This window comes from Chroicocephalus ridibundus, chromosome 21 (assembly GCF_963924245.1).
Source record: "Chroicocephalus ridibundus chromosome 21, bChrRid1.1, whole genome shotgun sequence".
Taxonomy (NCBI): Eukaryota; Metazoa; Chordata; class Aves; order Charadriiformes; family Laridae; genus Chroicocephalus; species Chroicocephalus ridibundus.
The window spans coordinates 4,318,986-4,343,320 of record NC_086304.1 but is presented as its reverse complement, the minus strand read 5'-3'; the positions used below and the strand labels follow the sequence as shown (position 1 = coordinate 4,343,320).

Here is a 24,335-nt window from a genome sequence, read left to right as displayed (position 1 = left end):
CCAGCGCCGTCGGGGCACACGCTCCAGCTAAAAATCTTATTTTAGATGTATTTTCCTGCGGATTTTGGGGGCCTCGGTGGCGGCAGCTCAGGCACCCCCGTTTTCCTCCTGCAGGAAAATCACCCCAGGGGAATTTCGGCCGTGTTTCTGGCTCCGGCACCTGGCGGGAGGAGAGGAATTTCCTGCAGGGCTTTGACCCAGGGCCGGTCTCCAAGGCGAGGGCAGCGTCTGCGCCAGCTCCGGGGTCAGCTCGGGTCGCCCCAAAAGCCAGAGCAAAAATTGGCCAGAGCGAGCGAGGCGGCACCGACGTGGCACCGGGCACGGGGAGGGAAAAACACGGGGAGCTGGGGTTAAAAAAAAAAAAAAACATGCAGAGAAATCCCATGGGAAACCGCTCCTGGCTCCCCCAGCCCCAACGGGGTCCCACCACCCCGCCATACGGGTTTCCAACCAGCCCCCAAACCCCCCAAAATGCAGCGGTGGCCGCCCCATCCCCGCTCATCCCTGTGGCTGGACCCATTTGCTGTAGAAAATTACAGCGAATTTTCCCCTTTCTGGACCCATTTAAGCTCCAGCATCCCCAAAGGCCCTCTGGATTTTCAGCATCCCGAAAGTCCCATGGATTTTCAGCATCCCAAAAGCCCCCGGATTTTATCTTTACGGTGCGCCAAAGCCTTACTTGGGTACGAAATTGTCTCTGGCATCCCTGGGTGCCGCCTTCAAATGCAGCCGGGGGAAAAGGTTCCTCCAAAAACCAGCGAGGATTGGTAAAAACGGTGAGGGAGGGGGTTCTTTTTTTAAACGAAAGCCTGAATTCGGTACCTAAAGAAAAGACAAACTTCCCCAGGCCTCAGGTCAGAGGGTGGAAAGGGGACGCCGCGCCCCACAGGGGAGCGAAAAACCACAAAAAGCCCGATGGATGGGGACGGCAAGCGGCCCCACGGGGGGGGAATTTGGGGTCCCGGCGGCGGTTGGGGCGGAATTCCCGGGGGCCGGGGAGGAAGGAGGCACGGCCGCTGCCCAGGGCTTTCGTTAGTCCAAGGATGTTTATTGTCAGTGAATCTATGGTAGCATAAAGGAAGGATGCGGTGTACAGCCCGATTGCCACGCGCCATCTCGTGCTCGCTACAGCGGTGCTCACCAGGAGTAAAAAAAAAAAAATAAAATAAAATAAAAATAAAATAAAATCGACCTAACGTTTAATTAATAATAATTAAAAAAAAATTTTTTTTCCCCATGAATAAACAATTGCAGAATTAATTCAGGTCACTTCTCGTAGGATAGTGATAACCAAAGCATCCCCCCCCACACACACCCACCCCCCGGCCTCCCACAGGTAACATCAGCGAAGGTAAACGCTCCCGCGACAAAACAAGATGCTCACGGGGGGTGGGGGGGTGGGGGGGTTTGTTCAGCCTTAAAAAAAAAAAATAAATCTTTCCTGCACCCAGGGCCCGATGGCAGCGACCTTCCTTCCACCGACACCAGTAAGTGCACTTATTTTAAGATTCCCCCCCCCCCCCCCGGCCCAGAGCAGGTTTGGGGGTTTTCCCCCAGGGAAAGGTGCTGGGAAAACCCAATTCCCACCCCAAATTCACCCCTTTTAGAAAAAAACCAAAAACCAACAGGTGCCAGAAAAGTATCGAGTCCCAATGCCCTGAAAACACCGCCTGGGCCGTGGCTTTAGTGTGTTTACAAACAGGAACCGGCGGCGGGTAGAGATCCGCCGTCAATAAATAAAATTCGTGTTTAATAGTCCCTTAAAAAAAATTAATATTAGTTTCACCATAAAGGAAACAAAAATGACCTGGAAAAAGAAATCCTTGGTGGTTCTGAAGAAAGGCAGCGGGTTTGGGGGGGACCCGGCCGAGGTAGGGGCTCAGGGGGCACCTGGGAACAGCCAAAACTCTTGCCCTTCGGAGAAAAAAAACCTCATCACCGACTTTTCACCCTCGCCTGAAGTTCAACTCTTTGGTGGTGGTTGGTTTTTTCGTTCCAGAAAAAAACCTACAAACTCTACGACCCACGATAAAACCCGGCAAATGCCAACCCCCAGGGTGCTGGGGGCGCGCTTGCGCGGGGGCCGCGGGGCCAAACCTGGGGAACAACTTCTGGGGGAGTTTTGCCCCTTTTTTCCTCCGTAACGGCGGTGCCAGGGCTGGTTCCTCCTCTCCCGCTCCTGGGAGGGGGACCAGCAGACAGACAAAACCGCATTGATAAGATCACAAACTTGCCAAATTTGCTTTTCCCCCCCCACCCCGCCCCGCCAGGAGGAGGAAGAGCGACAGCACCTCTGCTCGTGGGGACCGGAGACACTGTTCTCCCAGGAGGATGCACGGCTGGGATACCTCCTGCCGGCATTCCCTGGGGTTTGCTCCCCTTAAGCCAATATTATGCACGAATCCGTCACATTTACAAGATTCAAGCAAAACTCCCCCAAACCGCCGCTGGTAAAAACCACCAGCTTTTACCACGGGGTGCGGGGATGGGCCCCCCCGCCGCCAGCCAGCGGCTCCCAACAGCAGCTCCCCACCACAACGCGACCTCCGGCACCGCGGAGTTCACCAAAACGGAGAGGAATTGCCCCAAAACCCAACGGGAACCGCGGGTGAAGCCTTTTGCCATCCCGCCCACAGGCTTTTGCTTGGGGGAGGGACGGGCAGAGCAGCCCCGCTCCGGGTGCAGCCGGAGGATATTTCCAAATCTGAAATAAAGGAATTACAGGAAAAAATAAACAGCAGAAACTGGGATGTAAAACCAAGAGACACCCTGTACAGTGAGGATTTTGGTTGATTTTTAAACATTTTGGCTCAATATTTGGGGGGGGGGGGGGGGGGGAACCACGAGCGTCTGCGGGGAAACAGGAGCGAGAGCCCGTGGCGCTGGATGTTCTCCCCCCCGGGTTAAAATCCCTGGGAATTACCGGGATTTGAGGGAGGAGATTCGCTCTCCGGCATCTGCTCTGAGATGAGAGGCAGCGCCCAGGAACCAGGGCTCAGCCACGGAATAAAACCCAAGAAAAGAGCTAAAAATCGGAATTAAACCGTCACTGGGGTATTTACAGCCGGCTGACAAGTGGCTTCGACGGCTTGACCCAAAGGTTAGGAGTTAACGACCCCGCGCAGCCAGGAAAGGCCTTCATTTGCCTGGTTTTAGGTCTGTATGAACCGGTCGAACTCGCACCTTCGGACCAAGCCTTTGGGGATTCAGGAAAAATAAGGCTTCGGGTGATTCTCCAGCGTTAAGTACACTTTCGCCTCAGCATGGGAAGGGATTGCATAGTTTGACGCCTTCCGCGAAATAAAAATTAAAAACTAAAAATAAAATGAGGGCATGTTTGTAAAGCTTTGAACGAGGGGTATAATTCATGTTTTATTTTCAGGTGGTATAAACGCTGAACCTCGCTCTACGCGGGGGCGGAGTCCGGTTTGGGAGCTGTAGTTACCCAAAAAAAAAAAAAAAAAAAAAAAGAAGAAAAATAAAAATAAAAAGAATAGCTGTGTGCAAACATCGCAGTGCTAAAGTTAAACCCACCCTGCCAGAGGCGAACGGGAGCGGACGCTTCATCCAACGCCGCAGGGGCTGGGACGAGGACGGGAGGAGAAGGGACCGGAGCGGACGACACCGAATGTGCCAGTTAATTACAGCTTCGTATTTTTGTTTTGGTTTTTTTGTGGTTTTGGTTTTTTTTTTTTTTTTTTTTTCTTCTTAACGTTTCGACTCTTTAGCCCTATTATCAAAAATATCTTTTAATATTCCTCAGCCCAAGGTCGGTTACGTGGCTCAGCAAAATGGAGCCGAGTTAATTCCATGCAGCAGAACGGAGGTAGAACGGCGGTGGCTTTGCTCAAGTAGGAAGAGTTATCGCAGCGGGGGGCGGGGGGGAGCGTGTCCCCCCCACGTAAAGCGCCCGGCAGCGGCGTTACCTCCCGGTGCCGCTGGACGCTCCCCGTCCTCTCTCCTTCCCTGGGCTATTGCTGGCTGCAGACACTGACCTCCTTTTTTTCTCGCAATTCTCACTAAATCGGGTCGACCGTACCGCCACTGGAGACGGTTGGGTGATATTTTTTTTTTTTTTTTTTTTGCACAGTACTTCTGCAGGGGAAAAAAAAAAAAAACACCAACAAAAAACCACAACAAAACTCCAAACCACTCAAGCACTGAGATCGCCCTCCCTCCGTCTCCCTCCCACCCCAAGAAAAAGTCTAAAAAAATAACATTTTAAAAACCAGAGCTGAGCCCGGCGGGAGGGCAGAGCCCTGAGCCCGCGGCCCAGGGGTGCTCCGATGGGGCCGGGCTCCCACAAGTTCAACCCAAAACAAAAAAACCCCAACCCAATAACATCCAATTCCAACCAAGTTTCGCTCAGTACCGGCAAAAGAACTATAAAATAAAAACGGTGTTAAAAAAAAAAAAAAAAAAAAAGAAAATCTCTCCATTAAAAGGGTTTGCGACTGTCAAACTGAAATGGCAAAGAAAAAAATAAAAGAAAATCTCTCCATTAAAAAGGTTTGTGACGTTCAAATGGAAATTTCTGGGGTGTTTTCGCTCGATTCCAGGCAGTTGGTGATGTTGGAGTCCAGCGGGAAGGGCCCGGCGGGTGCTGCTCCCCCCTCGCCTTCTCCCAAAGCTTTGGTCTGGTTTATTGAAGGAAAAATCAACCCCCCCCTCTTTTCCCGCTGTGCCCCCCAAGAGCGCGCCCGCGCTGAGCCCAGTCACCCCCGGGCAGAGGAGCCTCTGGAAAAGCATCGTCCCCCCTCCCGCAGGGTGTCCCTGAGGGGGGGCCACCTTCCCTCGCCCCCTTCTCCCCGCGTCGCACCAGCAAAGCCCGTTTCTCAGCCCGAATCCCCGCTCCCTCTTCGCACAGGGAGGGAAGGCGTAAAAAAAAAAAAAAAAAAAAAAAAGAAAAAGAAAAAAAAAAAAAAGAAATAATATATATATATTATTGCATTCCCCATCTTTCATGGGTCCCAAGATCAGCGCCGGGGGGGCGGAGGTGGGGTTAGCGCTCAGAACCTGTGCACTAAAGCCTCCCGCTCCTTGCGTTTCATCTCCTCTTTGTAACAGCAGGAGCAGAAATTCCCGGTTTCCGGATGTCCGTAAAAACTGCAGTTCGGCTGCTTGCATTTGGTCTGCTGGACATTATAAAGAATTCGGGGTTTATTTTTATCCGCCGGCGGCATTCCTTTCTGCGGGCTGTCCTGCTCCAGGTACTCCCGGTAGCCGTTGCTGTGCGGGGAGGGCAGGAGGCAGGCGGATTCCGACGGGAAGGTGGGATGGACGTCCATGTCCGTGGGGGAAAATCTCCCCAGGTGGGAAGGGCTGGTTTGGGAGGGATTTGGTCGCCCCTGGGGGCAGTGGCGGGGTAAGGTGGCGTAGGGGGGAAGGCTACCGCAGGCCCCCCCGGCTACTTGCCGCCTGCTGTCTTGGTAGCCGGGGGGATGCGCCCCTTCCACACTGTTCACCATGGAGGGTCTGGGAAAGGTGAAAACGCCTGAATAACCGGAGGGAAAAGCTGCGATTTTAGTGCTCAGGGCCAGATCCGGGGGCTGGAGGGTGTATGTGGGGGGAGGCGGGGGGTACGCGGGGTTCAGCATCACCTCCTCGCCCCGGGGGGTGCTGGCCTCCGGCTCCGGCTTCTTGGCGGTGGCAGCGCTGCCCAGCGCCTTCTTCTCTGCCTCTTTTTGTTTCTGCTCAGCCATGAAGCGCTCCTCGGCGTCCAGGAGGTACCGCTGGATCATCTCCTCCTGGTACGGGTGCCGGTTGCTGGTCTTGAGGTGGCCGGCGAAGATGAACTTGCGCTCTCCCTGCATGGCGGCCCGCAGGATGCTGAGGCTCAGCCTGACGTCGTTGCTGTATTTGTAGGGATCCGACGGCTTTTCGGGGGCTGCTTTCCCCGGGCAGGTTTTCTCCACAGGAGCTGACAAGTCTCCTTGGGAAGATTCCTCTTTACTGCCTTTCCTCGATTTCAAGGATCCTTTTTTCTTCTTCTCCAAGGTGTCCCCCTGCCCGTTGCTCACGCCTCCCTTGATGGTTTTGCTGTGCATCAAGCCACCCATGTTCTTTTTTAGCTTACTTCCCAAAGTCTTGCCGAAGCTGCCCAGCTTGTTGGCGACCGAGTCTGCCCGTTTCTTATCTTTTTCCTTATCCTTGTCTCGGTCTTTCTTTGGTTTCTCTTTGTCCTTGCAACCCCGGCTGCCCCCGTTGCTGGCTGAACTGCTGCAGACCGACTCCTTGTCCGACTCTCCCGACTCCGCAGCTGAACGAGCGTCGTCACCTGCGGAGGCTGTCGGGGATTCCGGCTGGGCCAAAGGCGCCTAGGGAGAGAAAAAAACATATATATATATTTCAAAGTCCAGTAAGCTCCTCAGATAGGAGTTTTCAGGATGAGGGTGAAACAGAGTAGGCTTTTCGGGGGCTGCTTTCTCATTTCGGTGATCAGAAAACGGAGGGGACAACATTCAAACACACTTTGGGATACGTCCCCAGCAGCTGTCCTGCACGTCCATAAATGTCTTAACTCGCTGGAGGTTGCAGGGGGAAAAGCTGGAGAAGACGAAAGGGTCACACCAATTCCCGCTCTGGTCACCCCAAAGCGCGGCTGGCATGGCTGGCACCCGTTTCCAGCCCTTCGCCTCGACGGTTCGCACGCGGAGAAGACAGCGGGGGACAGAGAAGACCGAGGGGGGACAGGTCACCGTATTTTTAAGCCAAGCACCCGAGAGCACATGGCCAGTTAAGGAGGCGACAGCCAAAACGTCACCATTCGAGCTTTGCTAGAGATGAGACCTTGCAGCGTCAGACAGACCAAACCAGCTCATGATTAAGTTTGGGGAGTTTTCTCCTTAAAAGGGGAGGGGAAAAAACAAAAAACCAAACAAACCCTCATGCTGTCAAGGCAGCCACCACCATCCGCCAACACACAACCATGAGGATTTGGGATGCGGACGGGGGTTTTCCTGCCAAGGAAAGGTCCCAGGAAAACTAGAGTCAAACCCCGTGTCTCAAGGCAGCTTCTGGCGGCCGTAAACCAAGAGTTTGTGTTTGCCTTGGAGAGGGGAAAAAACAGGCACGAAAAGCTCTAGGAAATAACGCGCGCACAAAAACTAAATCATTTATCTGCTCAGAGCAGCATTAGCCGCAATTTCTGGGGGCGCAGAGCGCCTCGCGTGAAGGAGAGCAAACGGCTTCACATCTGCTGCCCTCTGCAGAAGGGAGGTTTAAATAATTAAAGAGTAAAGAAAATACTCCTTGTCTCTTTACCTGCATGTCACAAGGCAACGTGATCCATTTAACATTCATGTAGCTGTGCAGCAAGTGCAGCTTTGCTTCCAGCGATAACGTCACACTAAAACGTAAAACGAGGATTAAAAAAAAAGTTAGAGTCAAGTTTCACGTTAATAACTGCGATTCTCTCCCCTATATTTAGTCATTTGCCTGTCGTCTTTATATTAAAAGGCGTGTTTTAACGCAACAGGTAAAACCACATCGAGACAGCAGCGATACAAAAGGTAGCATTTTCGTAGCCTTCCAAACCTTTCAGTTCAAACCCAAATGAATAAATCAGCAGATTCCCGAATGTCAAAACCCAAGCTCGCTACAACTGAAAATGAACTCCACAAATAATCTTACTTGTACGTGAGACAAATAACAAAAAAGCAGATGTCACAGATCTAAACAGAACTAGTTTCAAAATGATTCTCCTCTCTATAAGAACAACTTCAGAAAGGAGTAAAGATGTTCGCTCAAAAATTTCCGCTTGTCAAAAAAAATAATAATTCTTTCCAGTAAAAAACCCACAGGGACGGAGTCTTTTCTACTGGCTCCAAACCCCTCAAAATTAGATGCTGTATCAGTAAAAACCTGCGCCAAGTTTTAATACTTCGACTGTGGAGGTTTCTAGGTTTCTTCACCCAAAGTGGAGGAGTCGTCGTGCTTCCAGCTCCCCGACCGCGGCACCCACCGCTGCCGGCTCTCAGCTCGGCAACAGGAAACTCGCTGCCGCGGAACAGGAGGGGTGTCCGACTGCGAGCCCCCCTCCCGCTCCAGGGCTCGGAGGTATTCCTTAGCTCCCGATGGGGAGAGAGGAACGGAAAAATACACCTCTTTTTATCCGAATATGACAGCTCATCCCTGCTCGCTTCTGAGCTACGCCTAGTCTGAAGCTCTGGGATTCGCAGAAGTCACCTCTCTACCCTGTGGGAATGAAGCTGATGAGATGTCACCACCCTACTGAAAATGTACCCGAAGGGAACGAAACAAGAGAAAAAGCTGTTCCATCCCCACCAAAGAGGTTCACGCTGCAGCACAACTTTCAGCCAAACCCAAGACAGCCTCAGCTGGGGACAGAGCAAGGAACCCTCCAGCTGTGATGGCTCCAGTCTGCCGATAACCAACCTGGCCAGCTTGACATTGTCACTGTCGTCCTTCCCCCACTGCCATTCCTTCCCGGGATCCACGGCAAAGTGCACGGGGAGCAGCTTGTGCTCGGAGTCCGTCAAGGGAATCACAGCTGCAGGAGAGTGAAAAAAGCCCCCTTTTAATGCCCGAAATGACAAAACCTTGCGTGTTGGCAGCAGCGGCAGCCAAGCTCCGAGTGCCCACCAAGAACATCAGCTCTGATGGCAACTGGGGTCACACCAAATGACACAGCAACTGGCAATGCCTGGGATAACGGAATCATCATGGAATGGTTTGGGTTGGGAGGGACCTTAAAGCTCATCCCGTGCCACCCCCTGCCCTGGGCAGGGACACCTCCCACCAGCCCAGGTGGCTCCAAGCCCCGTCCAACCTGGCCTTGAACCCCTCCAGGGATGGGGCAGCCACAGCTTCTCTGGGCAACCTGGGCCAGGGGCTCACCCCCCTCACAGCCAAGAATTCCTGCCTCACATCTCATCTCAGTCTCCCCTCTTCCAGTGGCAAACCCTTCCCCCTCGTCCCGTGGCTCCCCTCCCTGCTCCAGAGTCCCTCCCCAGCTTTCCTGGAACCCCTTGAGGGACTGGAAGGGGCTCCAAGGTCTCCGCGGAGCCTTCTCTTCTCCAGGCTGAACCCCCCCAGCTCTCTCAGCCTGTCCCCACAGCAGAGGGGCTCCAGCCCTCCCAGCAGCTCCGGGGCCTCCTCCGGCCCGGCTCCGACAGCTCCGTGTCCCTCCTGTGCCGAGGCCCCAGCGCTGGCGGCAGCACTGCAGGGGGGTCTCCCGGCGCGGAGCAGAGGGGCAGAATCCCCCCCTCGCCCTCCTGCCCACGCTGCTGGGGATGCAGCCCAGGCTGTGGGAGGTTCTGGGCTGCCAGCGCACGTTGCCAGCCCATGGCCAGCGTTTCACCCCCCAGCACCCCCAAGAGTCCTCCTCAGGACCGCTCTCAATGCTGTATTGATATAATTTTATTTATCACCTACCTTGATCTTTTGTGGGTTCCTTCTGCTCCATGGATACCAGGGCAGAAAAATGGGCTTGGTCGTAAGCCAGTACCAACGGAGAACGATGGCACTTGTTGGCTGGGACTTCCAGAGGAAGATAAATCCCTCCAAAGGGAATAGGGGCAAAGGCTGGAAAGAATTCAGGGCAGTTAGCTTTCATACGAGCTTAAAGAGTTAAGAGTTGTTTACACTGAAACTGCTCCAGAACAAGCTGTTTGCTTCATTCAAGGTTTCACCTGCAATTATCTGTCAGCTCAAGGGACACTAAAAAAAAAAAAACCACAACCCAAAACAGACATCTATTTCACATCAGGAGGAACACGGTTGCAAAATGAACCTGTATTTTCTACAAAAAAAACCCTTTTTTACTCCTCCACAAGACAACTTCAAGCTTGCACACAGAATGACGGTAATTGATTAATCTTTTCTGACAGGAAATTAAGTCTGCTAGTGGAAAATACGACACGCAGGGAATGGAATTTCCCATCTTTACGCACATGCGTGGGTGCAAAAGAGGTAGAAAATAACCACCCCAAAACCCATCACACGGACACTCTTCAAAACAGCAAAACATCAGCTGCGACGCTGAGCTGTGCGTGCCACAACCTTCGAGCAGCTCCGCACAGCCCGTGCTCTGCTCTCCGATTCACGATCCGGCTTCGCTGAGCAAAAAGACCCCGTGAAATTGTGCAGCAGAGAGGGAACACCCCCCCCCAAGAATGCGTAATTCAGGAAGAGTTTGAAAAGAGAATGCAGATTCCTACCTTCTCCCCCCGAGTCCCGCAGCATCGTGTCCGCCACCACCACTATGGGTCTCTTCAAGACGTGGGCGAGGACGAAAACGTGGAACTCCTCCAGGCTCTCGTACACCGGCTCCTCGGAGCTTTCAACACTGGGGGAAGTAAGAAAAACAAACAACACCAATTTTCACCCCTTGGGTATTTAATCCTTGCTTTTAAAAACAGGATGAGGTCGTTACGGGCAACCACGTAGAGGCGGGTCATGTTAACAACATGAAGTTTGATGCTCAGCTCTGATTTGAGATTTTGGACGTACACCCCCTCAAAAATGTCCCGTTTTAAGACAAGGGTCCTCTCCAGGAAATACCACATCGCTGCTTGGCACTTCTGGGAGTCTCTTATCTAAACAGCCTCGAATGGGGTGTGTGTTTGGGATGGCTGCAGCGATAAAGCACCCTTGATGCGCACAGGGAGCACTGTGGAGAGTCTCAGCTTTCGTTTATTACTCTCATTTTATAGGCATCAACATGGTGACGCACGAGAAAAGCTCAGCTTTCTGTTCAAGGCGTGCATTACCCTGCAAAAAGGGGTCAGGCAGAATTTAAATCTTTTTCCCTGATGCTCCATGAACCTCTCGTCGCTCCTCATGATCCTCCATCCTTCCCCTCGAAACCCCACGAGCCGGACCAAGGCAGCAACCCCCAGCCTAGTCCCGCCCTCGAGAATTATCCTGATATTAAGGAAGATAAGGAAGATATTTGCTGTGTTTCTACATCTAAGGGTATTATTTTTGACTTTGGTCCCCTCCACGTACCCTCCGCAGCCACCCCCGTTGGTGCCGTAGTGCACGCGGGGCTCGCTGGATGCCAGCTTGATCAGCTCGTTCCACTCCTTCTGCCACTCCTCTTCCGTGTAAACCAGACCAGACTGCAAAATGCCAGATAAAATACCAAATAAAAACACCCAAATCTTCAAAGCAAATACTTTCCAACCTCTGCAGCAGTTTTCTACACGCAGCCACAACTCTTCTCTATGGATTTATGCAAAAATAATCAATATAGTATGCAAAAAACCAAGATGCATGTTTCCAAATCTGTGTTCTCGAGCCAGTGGAAGAGATAATCTGCCCGAAATGAAAGTTTGCCTTTTTGCGGTGTGGAAGTAAACATTTCAACCCACAGAATGAGGAAACCTTTACTATTATGCTAATCCTTCCAGTAGGGGCGATGACATCGTCTATTGACGAGAGATGGTGGGAGAGATAGTCGGAATAGCTTAAACAGAGAACTTATTTTCCTCCAAAAAAAACAACGTAAGACACCACAGCAGCCATAAATATTCAACTCGAGGGGAGATTTAGATGAGATACCAGGAAGAAATTCTTTGCAATGGGAAGGGCAGGGAGCCGTTCCCTCCTCCTCCTTTCCCCAGCTCCATAATCGGAGCTCCAGCATCCAAACACAACAGCCCAAGCGCTCGACGCTGCCAAGAAACCCTTCCAGCCGTGCACCAGAAGCAACGGGTGGCACGTTCCGCTCTCCACTGGGTTCTGCAAGGCATTAATTAAGTTTCTCTGCTCCCGGTTATGTCGTCAACACAAATTCTTTCATCGCCAATCTAAAGCTCGTGAAGCAAAGCAGGGGAGGAGAGTATCGCGCCCGGCGCGGGTTGTGAAACACAGAGCAGCATCCGTCACCCTGGGCTGCTTCCTTCCGAGCTGATGTGGAAAGGAGGAGCTCGTTATCCTCCGTTTCCAGCCAACCGCTGCGGCGGGACCTGCCATTCCTGGACCACTGCACCATCGACATCCCCCACCGACTGCCCAGACCCTCCGGCTCCTGCCGAGCACCGCGACCGGGGCACGACACCACCACATCCGACAGCCCCGGTATTTTCAACTCCTTTTAAGATCCACAAGTCACACGACTTTGCTGGCAGCTAATTCTGGAACACGCAGTTTGAAGAGATGCACAAAAGCATGCTTTTAATAGCAGTAAAACCTCCGATTATTTATTAACTACCCTGCTTCAAACAGGGAAATATGTATTATTGTTTTTTTTTTTCAAACTGTCAAGATATGAATTCTTTGTGCCCTTCCAAAAATAAAAAGGAAGCTGGAGAGTAAACAACATCCTTCAGTGTCAGATGGAAACAAAAGTCTACCCCGTTCCCAAAAGCCTCTCAACGCGGAGGGGCCGCCTCGCACCATCTGGCCCCTCTCCACCTTGCCAAAGCCGTCGCCCCGCTTTCGGGGGGGGTCCCCGTGCCGCGGCTTTGAAGGGCCTTTAATGTGCCAAGCTCATGAATTTCCTTTTTTGGTGGAGGAGTTGGTGCTGCGCTCTGACCGAGGCGCATGTCACTGATCTTTATCGCTGGAGAGACCGAGGCCACCGCGTCGCTTTGCTCTGTAAAGCCCGGCACGGCCATCGCACCCTGCTGCACCTCAAATGCCTGAGGCAATACTCATTTTCCATTGATACTGGGCAATTCGAATAAAAAAAAAATTCCTACCTTATAATAAAGAGAGTTTTCCCATGGTTCAGAGGGAAGGAGAAATCTGATCGCAGCACAGCCAATTATCACAAGCCAGGGAGTTGCCCAAAATTCAAGGCAGGCTTTATCACGACAGGGAGCATCGCCCAGACCCGCGGGGATACCTCCTGGAGACGCTCCCCGTGAGCTCAGGGGACCCCGCGTTCGCTCTGGGTCTTACCTCCTTGTTCTGCTGCGTTTGCTGCCAACGCCACCTCCGCTTCAGGGCTTCCCTCTCCAGGCCTTTGTCCATCAAGGTGTAAAGGGATTTGCGAAGCATAAGATCGCGATCGTGGAAACCCCACATACCTGTGCGGGGAGGGGAAAAGAAACAGCAGCGGAGGATGAGAGCGGCTGGCATCGCTCCCTCGCTCCGCTGAGGTCCTGCAGCCGGCCACGACCCAGGGCAAGCGGGAAAATCGGGAAAACAGAGGGAGAAAAATGCACATTTCTCAATCTAAACAATAAAATTCCTAGTTCAAAGCCTGTGTTTTCCACCAGCGGCGAGTTTTGTGCAGCTAAATGGAGATGCTGCCGCCTCCGCTTTCAACTCGAAAGCATCTCACAGATGCAGCAAAATATTTGTTCACAAAAATCACCCGCTCCTTTACATCAACATCTGATGGGAAAATGAGGCCACGTTAAACGAGACTGTGGTTTTGCTGTGTCTGAAATATATATAACGAAGGAAAAACACAACCCTGCTGATTTAAGAGTCTGGAAACCACAGAAAATTTACTACGGTCCCACTTGACCAGACGAAATCAAACCTGGGCTCTTGAAACATGCAAGAGGAGGGAAGGGGCGGCTCTGTTATTTCCCATTTCCTTCAGAAATACAGGGAAACGTGCCAAATGGAAGGGGAGAGGTATTTTAGAAGTACACAAGCTATTGGAAGCCAGTTTCCTTCAACCTATTCCTCTCCCACAGAGCCGGAGCGCCGCGACTGCTCCCACACCTCCTGCTGCGGGGTCCAGGACGAGTGGCAGCATCCCTGTTTCCCGCGGGAAGGGCCGGGAAACGCTGGGTGCCGCTCCCAAAGGATGGTGCTGGGCTCCCCTCCCCAGTCCCAGCCGGAGAAGGGGCTGAAGCGAAGCCGTTCGTTATTTCGCCCACCACGAAGGAAGGCGAGCCCTTACCCAGGGAGGCGGCGTGGAGCAGGCAGTTGCCGTCGCCGGTGGTGGCCAGGGGAAGGAGCCTTTGGCAGCTGGGATCCACGTTTGCCCACCAGTTCAGGCGACCTGCGGGAGTATCGGAGAGCGTGAAAACGGGGGCCCGTGACACAGCACAGGATTGGCGCGTTCCTCCCCGTAAAAAAACACCGCTGAGGGTAGAAACCTGCTTAATTTGCAGGGGAACAGCCAAAGAGAGGAGCAGTTCCAGAGACAGCCTGTGGCCGGAAGAAGGAAGGGGTCCGAGACAGTGGTAAAGCAACAAAAAGGGGAGATCGGAGCTGCAAAACTTCATGGGGATGCAAGGAAAGGGCCAGGCTGAACTTAAGCTCACACAAATTAGAATTAATTAGAAAGAGGAGCCAGCGCAGCCAAGACTTTAACCCAGACCAGCGCCGCCCCCCCGTCCGTTTCTCCCCCTCTCTACTTATTTCAAAACCCTTCAAGGCTTTTGAACCCTTATTTCAAACCCTTATTCCAAACCCATCAGGCTGAAAACGTCTCCTCAAGTGCCCGTCACAAATAATGCCCAACAGCTTTCCCACTTAAAACACGCTTTTTGTTTCTTCTTGTAACCAAATCGCTCCTATTTAAACCATCTCACATCGGTCATTTTTTCCCCCGCTCACCGGTTTAGGTAAAATACCCGGGAACTTTTGCTGATCCCAGCAGCTTTACCGATGAAAATGCAAACTGACAGTGCTTTACGCCATTTAAAAATAGCAGCTTTTTGGTAATAGAAGGCACTTGTAGCAATTCAAGTCAAGAGTACCTAAAAATAGAAGCTGGGAAAAAATTAACATACATGCCGCAGTCAAGTGGAGTGCGACGGGAGGTTAAACATTTATCAGGGAAATGAAATCGGGCTGAATTAGGACTTTGAACTCGCAGCCCAGCCTGTGTCTTGCTCTGCCTTAAAACCAGGCGCTGCCTCCCTTGGCCGGGATTTTTTTCCGGCAGCTTTCCTGCAGTGGGTCCCGTGCAACAAGGCAGGTTTTTTGGCTGGTAGATGCTTCCAACAAGTCGCCTTTAAATTGCTCTTGCAGAAAAACCAGCCTTTTCCCAGCATTTCTAACCAACTTCTCCCCGCTCCCGAGCGCGGGACGGCGGCTCTCAAACACAGGATTTCTTGAAATTGTTTGCACAACCTCAGCTTCAGCAGCTGTAGAAGGGCTAAATAGAGAAAACTTGTTTTTCAACCCCAATAAACACAGGAAAAACGTTCAAACACAGCGCTGGCTGCAACGCCAGGGCTGGTTAATTTCTTTTCTCGGCGCGGGGAAAAGGAACCCGTCGGGATTGCGAAGTGTTTAGCGCAGAGCCTGGGGACAATAGCTCCGCTCGGAAAAGCCGGCTCTTTTCACTCGATATAGCTCCTGGCACAGCGAAGCCGCAACACTGCGCCAAGTGGCGCGGGGCCAGAGGAGCGAATCGAGCAGCAAAACAGCCTCTCGCGCAAAAGCCAACCCAAACGCAACGCTACCGTGGGCAGCGCTCGGCTCCTTCAGTTAATTCTTTTTTTATCCATTTCACCTCCTTCCTGGAAAATTCGCTGCTCTTTTAGACGGCTGGGGTGGGGGGTCAGGGCGTGTTGGGCATCGCCGGTCGGTGCTTCGGAGGTGGTGCCACCTCTGCTCCAAGAGGGACGGGTCCCGCGCAGAGGGGACACACCTCGGGGAGGTATTTCTATTTATTTCTGTTTGCACGGCGCGGTGAGGCCGCGCATAGCCACGGCCAGGCAGCCGGAGTCGCTTGTCCAGATTTCCAGATTACTCAAGAGAAGTCATCTCGAAAAGAAACCGCATTCCCCAAAACCCTTCTCCAAATGTTTTGCTCCCATCGAGGCTGTGGAAAGGCCAAGAGGCCCCTAGAAGTATTTAAAACGATATATTTCTCCACACGTGGTTATTAGGAGCAAGCCCCGAGAGCTCCAGGAGAAAGACAAATGGTTTCAGGAGCACGAGGGACCTCCCTGCAATCCCCGTTCGAGCGGCGAGGCCGGCAACAGCTCCTCCGCACACCTGAAGACCCGAAGTTCCTCTGCATCCAGCACCACGGCTCTCACGGGGTCCAGTTTGGCCCTGCAGCTGGTTTTGCTACAGAACATCTGTTTGTCCCAGCAGAGGCCAGAAACCTGCGCACAAACGTGTACGGTTGGTAAAATACCGTCACAGTTGGTAAAACACCGTCATTTCTTCTAACAGGAACCATCTAAATAGGTCACGGCGGTGGGAAGGGACAACGATGGGGCTCCTCCCGGCCCGGGAATAAGGAATGACTAATTGAAAAACCAAATGACTTCCCTAAGGCTACCAGGGAATCCAGCCCCATAATTGCAAGGCCACCGTCAGGGACAGAGGGACCGTTCCCAGGGGTGACCTGGCCTCCGGCTCCTCATGCCGACGTGACAGACCCACCACGGACACCCATCCACGACGGTGCTGTGACCGCAGACCACGGGGGACCCCGTGACTGAATCACCGGGGAAGGTGAGGGAGCAGGATCACCACCTACAACGGGGCTAAAAAAAAAAGAGACCAAAAAAGGAGAACAGCTAGAAAAAAGCGGCATCTCTGCTGAAACACGCTCATGTCGTATCCAAAATAAGATAATTCATCTGTAGTCTCCTTGTTTAATCTGGAGCCCATCTATGATGAGAACAATACCTCCAGGAAACATTTTTTTTGGGATCTGTCAGCGACAAGAGCGTGTTGAAGCGCATTTAGACATGGGAGGGGTCAATGGCAGGGCAGCAGGGGTCCTGCGCTGCGGGCAGAGTCCTGCGGACCAACTTCTGAGAAGGTTTCTCCTGTCTTTTTGAAGCAAGACCCAGCCGTGAGCTCGTCTCTCCTGCCGAGGGAACCAATGACTTAGGGGTGAAAATATTTGCAAGGTGGATGCCAGGCAGGTAAGGCAGAGGGGGGGATGTGTACGCACGTGCCTCTGCTCACGCACAGGGTAAAAGGCTTCCCAAAAGCTGGGTGATGCATCACCGAGGCACCCAGCTCTTTGATCGCCCGCTCCGAGACGCGGGACGTTTATGCCCCAAGAACGAGGAACCCGTTTGCCAGCCCTTCCGTGCCGTTCCCGCAGCAAAGCAAGAGCCCTCATCTCTCCACTCAGCAGTTTTTAATAGTCCACCAGCTGATGTTTATTATTAGGGTAATATGACATTAGTCTGAAGTGCGAAGCAGGAGGTTTCTTGCTGATACGCTGGGGGACGTCTGAAGACGTGCTCGGCCCCGTGTCCCTGACCCTGGGGACAAAGCCTGACCTCGGAGCCAAGGTAAAGCCACCAAATCCAGGGCTTGCTTTCAGAGCTTCCTGATTTTTATTTTTTTTTAATAGCCTGGGGCAAGGCACTGCTGACTGCTCCTCCATGTGTGCAACGAGAAAAAACACTCTGAGTCTTCAAAATACAGGGCAAGGCTTAACCCACTGAGGTCTGTGACAAAGAACACGAAAGTTGTGGCAAGGGCCAAATTTTCAGCTCCACCAAGACCTTTTCATACAACTCCGAGCACGCTAAAAGCTTTCCAAGAGGATGTCATTACAATTTACAGCCACTTTAAAGCACACTTACTCTGCCACCGCGGTGTAAAGGGATCTCTGGATAGAAGGAGAGGAGTATTTGAACATTTATTGGTCTATAAAATATTTGCTTAATCCCCTATGGGCAGCACGTACTAAATTAATAACGGGAGTCAGCATAGATCACAGCACCACGCTCACACCCCTGCTCCAAATTACGCTTGGAATATTTTATAAATGCAGTACAGCCCTTTAATAAAGACAAACACCCATTTATAACAAACCCGCATACGTAACGCAGATACACTTTAGCCTTCAAAAGGCACTTGCTGAAAAAAAATAAAAAAATAAATCAATTACTTAGTGTTAACGCCGTCTCGGCGTGCCAGGAGGCGTCCCCTGGCACAGGCAGCCACCTCTCGTCCCCCAGCCCGGAGTCTGTGCTGCGGCAGAGCCACCCAACACCCCCCCGCTGCCGCTCAGGTGTAGATCGGTGGGTTTTAACCTGCATTAGACGTGACAGCTTCGCCCCCGACCGACGGTAACGCCGCTGTAACAGGATCACTTGGATCAAGTGTTCGTTTCCAAACTGTGAGAATATTTATTCCAGGAACGCTCCAGCAGGAGAGGGCTAAAATTTGACATTAAGAGTATATATTATGGAGGAATAGTTTTCGAGGTGCGTGCATTGGTGACAGAAAGAAAGGAGAGGTGGAAAAGCTCCTGAGATCTTGCCCGGTGTCCTCCTGCCCCCCCGCCCCACACCGGTAACAGGCATTAGGTTTGCCCTGCCAGCGGGGAGGTCCCGTTCATTCACCAGCTAAATCTTATTTACAGATCACCGAGCAACTCTTCAGGAGGAAAACAGCACGTTGGAAACCAAACCCCGCTGCGCCCGGGAGGCGGGTCCTCTCCAGGCAAACAGAAAGCCAGCAGAGGAGTTCTCCTGCCTTGAAGCAGCACATAAAACGCATCATCCGTCTAAAATGTTTGTAATCGCTTCTAATATTTGTCAGCGGCGATGAGCTACTGTCTGTGTTATGCAGGAATCGCTTTTCCCCCACCTTCTCCCAGGAAGGCCGCCAGGACGGTGCAGGGCAGAGGGTGAGATAATGCAGCTTTTTGTTGAGCGTTACCGCCCAGCTGCATGAGCCGTGATGACACAGGCTATTTATTTACGTTCGGTGGCTGCAGGCAAAGCCAAGCAGACTCTTACTCAACCCTTGCACCATGCTACAAAAAGGGATGAAATAATACCCAGCAGATACACGTCCTCGCAATGTGCTGGCTCCTTGTGGCACCGCTGCAAAAAAATGCCATATTGGCATTAAAAAAAAGTACTCACCGGCCTGCTCCAGTGCCACCAGCATGGACTGCTCAATGAGGTCTCGCTCGATGAAGCTGCGGAAGTCCTCGGTGTAGACGGTGAGGTCGGGCAGCTGGAAGGTGCAGATGGGCATCTCCAGCAGATGTTCGCTGCTGCCGTTGCTGGAGACGTGGGAGCGGGCCAGGGAGACGATGGTGGAGCTGGCATGGGAAATGCCTCGAGACAGGCGTTTTTCTGAGAAATGAAAGATGAAAAAAACATCTAAATGATGCAGAAACAGCAAACCTTGCAGAAGCAATTATCAAATTGATGCCTTCAACCAGTATTTTTCATAGAATCATAGAATCATGTAGGTTGGAAGGGACCTTTAAGACCATTGAGACCAAGACGGGTTGCCAGTGCTTGGATTGCTCCAGCATATAAAATATTTCAGGCCCCAGAAGGAAGATTTAAATTGATTCGGATTGTTTTTGTGACACTGACCTTGCACAATGTCATCCTGCCGCTGGAGCGGCGGCCGCATGGGCCGGGCTGCCTCTTTGTCAGGGGGTTTATAGTTGCGTCCCTCGTTGAAGGAGTGGGGCAGGTTGCCGGCGTGCACTTGCCGTAGCTGTTCAAAGTCACTCAGGGCTGCACTCAGATCCCAGTTCTTGCCTGGATGGGAAGGAATCAATAGTGGTCACCATCAGACGAGAGAGAAATCAAGTCGGTTCCTAAAAGATCTGCAATAGAAACTAATAATAGTTGAGTTTATCATGAAGAACGAAGGCCATCTGGCAGAAACAAGGAGGAAACCAGGGTGCAGCACCACTCATTCAGACGATTGATACGTATCTGCCAGGATGTGCAGTTCTGGAAGAGATTTAACCACGGCAGTGCCCAGAAAGTGTTGGCTCTACTGCCAATGGGGGGTTTACACCTCGCGTGTGCAGAGACACAGAGCTACTGCTCTTGGATGCTGGACATCTGCAAAACCTAAACAAAGGTCCAAAGACCTCAGATTTTCATAGAGACACAGAATCACAAAATGGTTTGGGTTGGGAGGGACCTTAAAGCTCATCTAGCTCTCCCCCTCTTCCCTGGGCAGGGACACCTCCCACCAGCCCAGGCTGCTCCAAGCCCCGTCCAACCTGGCCTTGAACCCCTCCAGGGATGGGGCAGCCACAGCTTCTCTGGGCAACCTGGGCCAGGGGCTCACCCCCCTCAGAGTGAAAACATTCTTCCTTAGATCTAGTCTGAGGTAGAATTTTGCCAGAAGAAGATTCTTGGCTGCGAGAAGAAGGGCAGGGTCACCGTAACAGCGTACGCAGCACAGAGATGGGACTGAAGTAAAATAAACATAGTTTTGCCCTTGGGGAATGGAGGTGGAAGGTCAGGCTGCGCCACCTCCACCAGCATCTACACAATCTCCGCAGCCGATTGCTCCAGGTCAGACCCCAGCACTTCGATTTCTAACCCTCCAGCTGCCGGGAAGACAATCCCCCCCCGACGCAGACACCCCCGTAGCAGCCCCCAGCCCTCCGCACCCCGCGGCACCGCAGGATGACGCTCCGGCGACAACACCCGGCTTCAAAAGCCAAATTCGGAATACAACGTTTTGTATCTCAGCGCGTGGCTGGAGGGACGACCGCCCAAAACCCAGAAGCGAGCGAGGCCCCGGCGGGGCAGGCGGCACCAGAAGAGCTTTTCAGCATCTGGTGCCGTCACCGTCCAGATAAATTATTCAGCAAAACACCCTGAATTTCGTGGAGTTGAGCGAATCCCTAAAGCGCTTCCATTTCCATTTAACACTACCCAGGCAGCCGCAAGAACGTAATAGATATTAAAATAGTCTTTCAGCGTGCAATAAATTGACTTTTTAGGAGCCACTATCTTCCAAAGGCGAGAATACACAGAAAAAACCCCAAACCCTACCATATGGCTTACATTTAGGAAAATTGTGATTTTTTTTTTTTTTTTTTTTTTTATTCTGAACACTGTTAATCTAGGCTCTTAAATTAGCAAGTTAGCAGACACTGCAGAAAGAAAGCCAACTTTATATATAGTAACTCCACTACAGGAAAGATATATAAACCGCCAATTTGCTTCTATCATAGCTCACGGACAATAAAAGAAGTCATTATGTCTAATTCCCTAAAGGAAATACGCTCCTCGAGTATTTAAATTCTTTTGAGAGACGTAATTTGCAGCATTTAATGATTGACTCCAAACGGAAAGTTATTTTCAGGTTTACCTTTTGAGTCAAGCGGACTAATTTTTTTTCTTTTGCCTTTTTTTTTTTCTTTAATGACGTAGTGAATCAGTATCAAGGAATGACAATGACCCACCAGATTCAAATTGATTTTGCGACAGCATCCCTATTTGCTCCAGCACGGCAGCAGCAGGAGGATTCTCCAGCGGCCCTGGCCCATGGCAGCTGCGTCTCCCAACCAGCTCCACCAGCAGCTGCTTCAGAAACTGACAAAAAAGCTAAATTTGGGGTGTGGAAAAAGATAAATTTGGGAAAAAAAAAAAAATCTAAATTTTGGGAAAAAAAATTATCTAAATTTTGGAAACTCTATGTGAAATGAGCAGACTCATAAATCCCAGTATTCCTCGACAACCCGGTTACCCGCGAGCAGCTGGAACGGGCAGGACTGATGGACGCCACAGGGCTCTTGGCAAAGAGGCGGCGTTTGGGGAGATTTCTGCGCAGAGCGGGTTCTGCCGGTGCCCGGGGGATAAAAGGGAGGATCCCTCCTCCCACGGGAAAACCCGCGTCCCCATGGGACACCACGGGCCAGAAGTTCAACCATGGAGAGACCCAGAGCCCAACTTCTCCTTGCCAGAACGCGGCATGATTTCAAAGAGCAGAACCTAATTAATTTTCCTAATTAATACATCTCCTTCTCCCCCAGGTCTTCAGCTTTGTGGCGCTGGGTTTCCAAGGGCGCTGGAGAGCCCAATGATGGAGAAGACCAATGTTCCAAAAACCTGCCGCTGCCACCAGACAGTGACTTTGCTTGTCACCTGCGCAAAGCTACGAAGCACGGACAGAAAACACGACTTAAATTGCTCGTATCACCCTCAAACTTCACATCCGAATAATTCACAGAATGGTTGAGGTTGGAAGGGAGCTTAAAAACCATCTGGTTCCAACCCCCTTCCATGGGCAGGGACACCACTTCACTTTATACACCTATTTTATCTGACCGCTTTCGCTAATATCCGCCTAAAAAAGAAAAAATAATTAAAAAAAAAAAATAATCTGTGTTTTCCCTTCATTTCCACCCCTGGAATTGTCAACTCCACCCAGGCTGCAGGAGAAACAGCAGCAACTCAGCGGCACGTCACGAAAATGAGCTAAAATCACCCACGTCAAAATAAATCAACGCGTGCACGAGACTGAGAGCTTGAAGGAATATCTGCTTCCGCCTTTTCTATTGCGAGCCTAAGCGTTTCTGCCAAAAGATAATATTAGAAACCCTGACACGAAACAAAGCAACCTAAACCCAGAAACCAGAAGACAAACACACCACAAAACCCACAACTTGCCAGATTTCCGCCGTGCCGGCGCTCAGCTCGCCAAATTAAAAGCTGAAAGTCTGAACCAAAGGGAACAGGAGCCTCGGAGGGGAAAAAGCGACGAATCGATGCCGCAAGCGCCAGGGAGGTGGAGCAAATTGCCTAAAGACACAGATTATAGCAATAATTTCAGGGCTTTGAATTTATTCCTGCTCGAGCATCCGGAGCCAGGACGGATACTGTAGCAGCATCGGCTGGTTGCGGGTTTAAGCAAGCACAAATTGACCTGTATCACACAAGAAAAGGAAGAAACACAGCGAGTCTGGTCTTGCGTTATAATTCCTGATTGGTCAACTAATGTACAAACTGCCCCGCAACGTCCATGTCCTCCAGCGTTACAGCACAGGCCGGTATTTACTCACCAACCCCTTGTCAGCGTTAACCCAAAGGCAACGCTCGCCAGCGACTTTACAGCCCCAAAATTAAGCCCTGGGATTCCTTTCTCCTCCGCCCCTTCCCGTTGCTGTAAGTACGGGGTGAAAAATAAAAATTACCTGCAGCCTTCAACCAGACACCATCACCAACGAGCACCCTCTCCATCTCACGGAGTTTTGGAGAAAACACCATGTTTTAGGGCAAATATATGCATTTTAAAAAAAAACAACAAAAAAACCACCAGGTTGAGCACGCCAGAAAGCCGCCAGCGCGGTGCGTGGAGGCTCTCGAGGGCTGGTTTGCCCCTTCGAAAGCAAACCGGCTGAAGGCAGGCGATGCACGATCCGATTCCCAAGCATCCTGAGCGTCTCCATCCCCTTCAACCAACGGACACGGCGCAGAAGGAACCTCCCGCGCCGGGCGAGATGGGGCTCCGAGGGGATGCTCTGCCAGGAGTGGCCACCGACACCAAGAAAACACGATTTATATCGGAATAATCAAACCACCTTTGCACGCAGAACAAGGTATACCAGTAAGAGCAGCGTTTTGCCTATATAATTACCACCCTCGTGCTTTGCAAACACAGCAGCTCACCCGGCGCCGGCCCTTCAGCCCTTCGGAAGGCGCCGCTGCTATCAAGAAATAAAATATCCTGAAGTTTTGCTGCTTGTGGCGAGAACCACAGACAAAGGGAGGGAAACAGTGCTCCCGGATGATGCCTTCTCCTTCCTGACATTTGAAATTCATTATCCGACGGAGGCGTAATGAGAAACCGAGGCAGAATTCCACCGCGGCACGAGTTTAGTATCTCGGGCACCGCACTCCCCAGCCACCAGCCTTTTTCCCACCCGCCGCCTCTGCCTCTTCCCTTCTTTTATTCCCCATTTTCTTTACCTTCCAGCAGGTCTCTGGCCAGTCCCGGCTCTGCCCCCGTTGAGCGAACAAAGTCGGAGAGGACGATGTCCATAGCCGAGGCCGCGGGCTCCCGGATCCCCACCGGCGGCTGGGCTCGGATCTGCGCCTGGGCATCAATCTAGGAAAGGAGACAACACGGCGGCTCGCGTTACTCCCCAGCAAATAATTAGCCCGGCCGGGCAGCCTGCGAGCCAGCCGGGAAATATCCAATGGCAGGTGCCAAGGCGGGGGGAAAAAAACCAACACCCCCCTCCCCCCCCCCTTAAAACTCATCGTATTTGTGTTGAACTCATTGATAACTGGGAGAAAAAAAATAAAATACAAATTCTGCTGCTTTCTCCCCGCGCAACTCCGCTAACAACAGGCACACCAAGGCAAATTAAGGGCAAAAAAACCATAACACTTCTAATTTCAAATGTGGTGGAGCTTTTCTTCCTGAAATCGCGGACAAGTAGCCAGGAGAACAAACGAGTTTATTTGGTAGCGGCAAGAGAGCAGAAAGTTTCCCTTATACATTCGCAGAGAGCTCGGCGTCCCAGCACACGGGGAATAAAAGCAAGACTAAAACCACTGGAATTAGATGTTGCCTCTGCAAAACAAAACAAAAAGCCCCTTTCAGGTAAAGAAGGAAAAAAAAAAATAAATAAATCCAATTCCTCTTCTTGCAGAAAAAAAAAAAAAAGAAAAAGCTAATTCCTCTTGTTGCAGAAAATACAAATGCCCCAGTTTGGATCTTCTTCCCAGAAGGAGCAAAACCAGCCC

The 24,335-nt window shown here is 51.6% G+C and overlaps 1 protein-coding gene across 6 annotated transcripts in view; it reads right to left on the bottom strand.

The window, feature by feature from the left end:
- Window positions 1-4,933: 4,933 nt before the first annotated feature.
- OTUD7B (OTU deubiquitinase 7B) overlaps window positions 4,934-24,335 on the bottom strand; it is a 30,953-nt gene continuing 11,551 nt past the window's right edge. For 5 of the 6 annotated variants that reach the window (XM_063357029.1, XM_063357035.1, XM_063357033.1 and 2 more), the window contains 11 exons: window positions 23,553-24,162; window positions 19,203-19,373; window positions 18,738-18,953; window positions 13,829-13,930; window positions 12,871-12,998; window positions 10,972-11,084; window positions 10,182-10,309; window positions 9,397-9,546; window positions 8,398-8,512; window positions 7,264-7,348; window positions 4,934-6,317 (listed from right to left, as the gene is read on the bottom strand). In XM_063357029.1, coding sequence (XP_063213099.1) covers window positions 5,010-6,317; window positions 7,264-7,348; window positions 8,398-8,512; window positions 9,397-9,546; window positions 10,182-10,309; window positions 10,972-11,084; window positions 12,871-12,998; window positions 13,829-13,930; window positions 18,738-18,953; window positions 19,203-19,373; window positions 23,553-23,625 — 2,589 coding nt within the window. In that variant the 5' untranslated portion in view covers window positions 23,626-24,162 and the 3' untranslated portion in view covers window positions 4,934-5,009. The remainder of the gene's footprint in view (window positions 6,318-7,263; window positions 7,349-8,397; window positions 8,513-9,396; window positions 9,547-10,181; window positions 10,310-10,971; window positions 11,085-12,870; window positions 12,999-13,828; window positions 13,931-18,737; window positions 18,954-19,202; window positions 19,374-23,552; window positions 24,163-24,335) is intronic. The other variant, XM_063357034.1, reaches the window with a different exon arrangement.